The following is a 6,000-nucleotide window of genomic DNA, read 5'->3' as shown; positions in this document are numbered from 1 at the left end:
TCAAAAAAATATAGTATATAAATTATAATATATATACTATATAGTATATATATATAATACTATAGAGTATATATATATAGAGAGAGAGAGATTATGAATCCCAAAATTTTGTATAAGGTTGCAATTTGAAGCCCATTTGTGGACTCCAAAGCTTCTTTTTTTTTTTCCATGAAGCCTTACATTAGGCATCAAATTTAAGGCCTAGGATGTATCTACCTAGGATGATTTGCCTGATTGTGAGGGACTAGATTTTTGTGAAGCTGGGAGCTGAGATTTTTGTGAAGCTGGGAGCTGAGATTTTTGTAGGTTGGGGTAGCGACTTTACATTGTTTTGACCTTTCTCGGTTTAAGTGGCGGAGAACGATTTGCCCAAAAAAACAAAAAAAGGGCCAAAATGATGGTGGCCGCGTATCGTAGCCATCCAATCTAGATGTTATGAAACCCTGGTATACCAATGAGAAGGTGCCACGCGCTCAAACATTTACTTCTCTTTTTTTTTTCCCAATAATTTGCATGCAGCCCTCTTGTTGCAGTACAGCTTCCGGTAGAGGTCGCCTAGGCTCTTGTAGCTTTGTGTTTCTTTTTTCTTAATGTTTTTTTGAGCTTTGCAAGAGGCTCATCGCTGGTGAGCTTCTCTGGGAAGCTGCCCTTGTTTCTTTAGCTCTTTAGGCATGGCTTCCATCCGGGTAGTTGTGGCTCCCCCTTCCCACCTCTGCTGCCCCTCCTCCGTCTCTCAACACAGACCGCGTTCCTTCAACAGCACCCACTACCTCAATTCTCTGCCGGGTAAGTTACCTCTAAACTGCTCTCTGTGCACTTCATAGCAACTCTGCAGCGTTGAAGTCGCCTTTGAAAGCAATGTACCATCCGCAATTGCAATTACACCTTTGCCGCTTCAATTGCCTTTTAAGTTCTTCTGCCATCGCAGGTGTGGCTCGATCTTACGAGGGCTTGCGCCAAGCTAACCATGTCGACAATCTTAGCAGCTTGGTAAGCTCTTTTCGCCTGTCCTTTGTTGTAGTTTTTGAACTCCTCGGCTCGTCACCTAAGGTCTTATGCATTCTCAGCAGGAAAATCTCGCCTCCAAAGTATGTAAGAGCTCAAGCCGAGCATCCCGACAGGTTTGATTTTCTATTCGTTTCTAGCTTATTTTTTCCTCTTCCTGAAGAGCCGTCGCATTGTAGTCAATGGATGCCAGTCTAATTAGTAACTTTTTTCCTGAATGTGCCAATTGGGTTGACCCCCTTCACAGGTCACCTTTGCCATCCTCAGCAATGGCTTGTTCACTCAGACTCGCCCGGATGTGCGGCGGGTGACCCCTAATGGAAGAAATCCCAGTGCCACCATCGTCAAGGTTGTGTATGTGGTGTTGGAAGCACAGTACCAATCTGCCCTTTCAGCTGCCGTTACAAACATCAACAGGACCAACAAGTTTGTCAATTTTGAGCTTGTTGGCTATCTCTTAGAAGAGTTGAGGGACAACAGCAACTATGAGATGTTCAGGAAGGACATGGCTGATGCCAACATCTTCATAGGATCGCTAATTTTTGTGGAGGAGCTCGCACAGAAGGTGAAGACAGTGGTTGAAGTAGAGAAGGAGCGGCTGGATGCCATCCTTGTGTTTCCTTCGATGCCTGAGGTGATGAGATTAAATAAACTTGGCACTTTCGACATGTCCCAGCTGGGACAATCCAAGAAGAGCTCACTTTTTAAGGTCTTGAAGAAGAATGGGAGAGGCCCAAATTTTGAGGAAAACATGCTCAAGGTTGTCCGCACTCTTCCCAAGTTGTTGAAGCTCCTGCCTCTTGACAGAGCTCAGGATGCGAGGCGGTATGTGATGAGCCTTCAGTTCTGGCTGGGAGGATCATCCAGCAACCTGGAGAACTTCCTCAAGATGATTGCTAGTGCCTATGTTCCTGCACTGCAGAAGACTGACATTGAGTTCGATGACCCCGTCAGCTTCCTTGATGTCGGTATCTGGCATCCCATGGCCCCTCGGATGTTTGATGATGTTGGTGAGTACCTGAACTGGTATGGTACTAGGAGAGACGCTAATGCCAAGCTGAAAAGCCCAGATGCACCTGTCATTGGACTCATCTGTCAGCGAAGCCACATTGTCACGGGTGACGATAGTCACTATGTTGCAGTTGTGATGGAGCTCGAGGCCAGAGGAGCAAAAGTGGTACCGATCTTCTCCGGAGGATTGGACTTCTCTTCACCTGTCCAAAGGTTCTTCTGCGACCCTGGGACTAAGAGGCCATTGGTTCAATCTGTTGTTTCCCTTACCGGGTTTGCCCTTGTTGGAGGTCCAGCTAGCCAAGATCATCCCCGCGCAATTGAGGCCCTGCGTAGCCTTGGGGTGCCCTATCTAGTGGCTCTTCCACTGGTGTTCCAGTCCACGGAGGATTGGCTTGATAGCACATTAGGTTTACATCCTATACAGGTGGCATTGCAGGTTGCTCTACCTGAGCTTGATGGAGGTCTTGAACCTATTATTTTCTCCGGTCGTGATAGTAGAACAGGTATACAGCACTTTTAACTCTAGTACTGCTTGGTCTCTCAGTTTGGATGGGATTGTGAGGCGCATGATCTTCTTGCAAAAATGATCACTTCATGCAGGAAAGTCTCATGCTTTGCACAAGCGTGTAGAGCAGCTCTGTACCAGAGCTATCAGGTGGGCCGAACTTAAGAGGAAAACCAAGGTATCATATGCTCTCTTTGCTTTGAATGTGATGGTGCTTGCTAAGAATGTGGAATTTAGATGAACTCACATTGCTTTCTCGTGTTTCAGGCTGAGAAGAAGTTTGCTATAACAGTGTTTAGTTTTCCTCCCGACAAAGGGAATGTCGGCTCTGCTGCCTACCTCAATGTCTTTGCTTCTATATTCAGTGTACTTCGGGACTTGAAGAGTGATGGTTATAATGTGGATGGCCTACCTGAAACCGCAGAAGCTCTCATAGAGGATATAATCCATGACAAGGAAGCTAAATTTAATAGTCCGGACCTGAATATCGCCTACAGAATGCCCGTTCGTGAATATGAAAGGCTTACCCCATACTCCAATGCCCTTGAGGAGAACTGGGGCAAAGCACCTGGTAACCTGAATTCTGATGGCCAGAATCTTCTCATCTATGGAAAGCAGTACGGTAACGTCTTCATTGGCGTCCAGCCTACCTTTGGGTACGAGGGAGACCCTATGAGGCTGCTGTTTGCGAAGTCTGCCAGCCCTCACCATGGCTTCGCTGCATATTACACCTTCCTAGAAAAGATATTTGGGGCTGATGCCCTTCTCCACTTTGGCACACATGGCTCCCTGGAGTTCATGCCTGGCAAGCAGGTTGGTATGAGCGATGTCTGCTACCCTGATAGCTTGATTGGGAATATTCCCAACATCTATTACTATGCTGCCAATAACCCATCCGAAGCTACCATTGCAAAGAGGAGGAGTTATGCTAATACCATCAGTTATCTTACCCCTCCTGCAGAGAACGCGGGGCTATACAAGGGCTTGAAGCAGCTCAGTGAACTGATATCTTCGTACCAGTCCTTGAAAGATTCTGGCAGGGGTGAGCAGATTGTGAGCAGCATCATTAGCACTGCTAAACAGTGTAATCTAGACAAAGATGTTGAACTGCCTGACGAAGGGGTGCAGCTGAGTGCAGAGGAGAGGGATGGGATAGTAGGAAAGGTGTATGGTAAGATCATGGAGATTGAGTCTAGATTGCTACCCTGTGGTCTCCATATTATTGGTGAGCCACCAACTGCTATGGAAGCAGTGGCCACCCTCGTGAACATAGCTGCTTTGGACAGGCCAGATGACGGGATCTACAGCCTTCCGACTATTCTGGCCGAGTCTCTGAATAGGAACATGGAAGAAATTTACAGGAACAACAACAGTGGGGTTCTGGAAGATGTGCAACTCTCAAGGGAGATCACGGATGTGTGTCGTGCTGCCATCACTGCCTTTGTCGAGGAGACTACCAACAAGAAGGGTCAGGTTGTGAATGTTGTGGATAAGCTGGGTTCTCTCTTTGCTATTCCAAAGAAGGCCCCTTGGGTTTCTGTGCTTCAAAACACAAGGTTCAAGGATGCCAACAGAGAGAAGATGAGAACACTCTTTGAGTTTTTGGGTGAGTGCTTGAAGCAAGTTGTAGCTAATTATGAAGTTTCAAGCTTGAAGAATGCATTGGAAGGGAAGTATGTGGAGCCTGGTCCCGGTGGTGACCCCATCAGGAACCCGAAAGTTTTACCTACAGGGAAGAACATACATGCACTTGACCCACAGGCTATTCCTACTGTGGCTGCCATGCAGTGTGCCAAGACAGTGGTGGATAGGCTGTTGGAAAGGCAGAAGGTGGAAGCTGGAGGCAGCTACCCTGAAACGATCGCCCTTGTCTTGTGGGGCACTGACAACATCAAGACATATGGGGAGTCACTTGCCCAAGTCCTCTGGTTGTTGGGAGTGGAGCCCAGGCCTGATGCTCTTGGTCGCGTCAACAAGGTAGAGCCTGTCTCCCTGGAACAATTAGGCCGGCCTCGAGTGGATGTTGTAGTGAACTGTTCGGGGGTTTTCAGGGATCTCTTCATCAATCAGGTACTCTTAACTTGTCTAGCTCATATCCAGTACTACTATTTTTTTTCTCTCGACTTCCTCCTGGCATAGTGGCCTTTTAACTATGACCCAAAATGGGCTGCATCCAGGGATTAAACCCTGTGCCTGATGGTCAGTAGGCTGGGTGGATACTTTTCGGGCTATTTCTTTGGAGTTCCATGTGATCTTTTGATCTTCTCTCATGCATGTAGAAATGTCATGTGGGAATGTGTTGTGCAGATGAACCTGCTTGATCGGGCTGTCAAAATAGTTGCTGAGTTAGATGAGCCTGTTGAGATGAATTTTGTAAGGAAGCATGCTCTGGAGCAGTCAGCAAAACTTGGGGTCTCTCTCAGGGATGCCGCCACCAGGATATTCTCCAATGCATCAGGCTCATATTCTGCCAACATAAGTCTGGCAGTGGAGAATTCCTCCTGGGAGGGCGAGCAGCAGCTCCAGGAGATGTATTTGAAGCGCAAATCATTCGCCTTCAACTCGGATGCCCCAGGCAGTGGGATGCAGGAGAATAGGCAAGTGTTTGAGATGGCCCTGGCAACAGCAGATGCCACATTCCAGAACCTCGATTCATCAGAGATCTCGCTCACAGATGTGAGCCACTATTTTGACTCTGATCCTACAAAGCTTGTGCAAGGGCTGAGACAGGACAAGAAGAAGGTGAGTGCCTACATAGCAGACACCACAACAGCGAATGCACAAGTGAGGACTCTGTCGGAGACCATGAGGCTTGATGCTAGGACCAAGATGCTGAACCCCAAGTGGTACGAGGGCATGCTGAGGAGTGGGTACGAGGGTGTGAGGGAGATTGAGAAGAGGCTCACAAACACCATGGGATGGAGTGCCACCTCAGGCCAAGTGGACAACTGGGTCTACGAAGAAGCCAACTCCACATTCATCACCGATGAGGCTATGCAGAAAAGGCTTCTGGACACTAACCCCAACTCTTTCCGGAAGCTTGTACAGACCTTCCTGGAAGCCAATGGGCGGGGATATTGGGAGACCTCTGAGGAGAACCTGGATAAGCTCAGGCAGCTATATGCTGAGGTTGAAGACAAAATAGAAGGGATAGACAGATTGTGAGTACTTCTCTGACTCCCCCGCATGGTCTAGATATTGACAGGCCTTCAATTCCTTCATTTAACAAAAATGCCAACTGCCCAAAGAAGCAGAGCTCCATCCCCTTCACCTTTCCAGAGCAGAGCTCCATCCCCTTCAGCTTTCCAGAGTAGGCTCTCAGGTTCTCTCTCTCTCTCTCTCTCTCTCTCTCTTCACAGCCTGTTGCAAACTTTATGTATTGAAGAGCGCACTGTGGACTGTTGTTCTTTTCCAAGTGTTGCCAGTTTTTCTTCCTAAAAATAAATTGATTCTTAGGATATACATTTTTCAGGGAG

General features: G+C 47.5%; 1 protein-coding gene across 2 annotated transcripts; it reads left to right on the top strand.

Annotated features, from left to right (window-relative positions):
• The first annotated feature begins 531 nt into the window (after positions 1–531).
• On the top strand, positions 532–5,988 carry LOC147641427 (magnesium-chelatase subunit ChlH, chloroplastic-like). 2 transcript variants are annotated; one of them, XM_086821285.1, is made up of 7 exons: positions 532–786; positions 929–990; positions 1,068–1,121; positions 1,253–2,522; positions 2,620–2,702; positions 2,792–4,594; positions 4,832–5,988. In XM_086821285.1, exons 1-7 carry the CDS (start codon positions 672–674, stop codon positions 5,687–5,689), a joined length of 4,245 nt encoding a protein of 1,414 aa, XP_086677411.1. In that variant the 5' UTR covers positions 532–671; the 3' UTR covers positions 5,690–5,988. The 2 variants fall into 2 exon arrangements, with proteins under 2 accessions (XP_086677411.1, XP_086677418.1); XM_086821292.1 differs by having other exon boundaries at positions 534–786; positions 1,071–1,121.
• The last annotated feature ends 12 nt before the right edge of the window (positions 5,989–6,000 follow it).

This window comes from Cibotium barometz, chromosome 2 (genome assembly GCF_041138505.1).
Source record: "Cibotium barometz isolate CiBa-2024 chromosome 2, ASM4113850v1, whole genome shotgun sequence".
NCBI lineage: Eukaryota > Viridiplantae > Streptophyta > Polypodiopsida > Cyatheales > Cibotiaceae > Cibotium > Cibotium barometz.
Note: the sequence above shows the minus strand (reverse complement) of the source record. Positions and strands in the feature narration are given on the sequence as shown.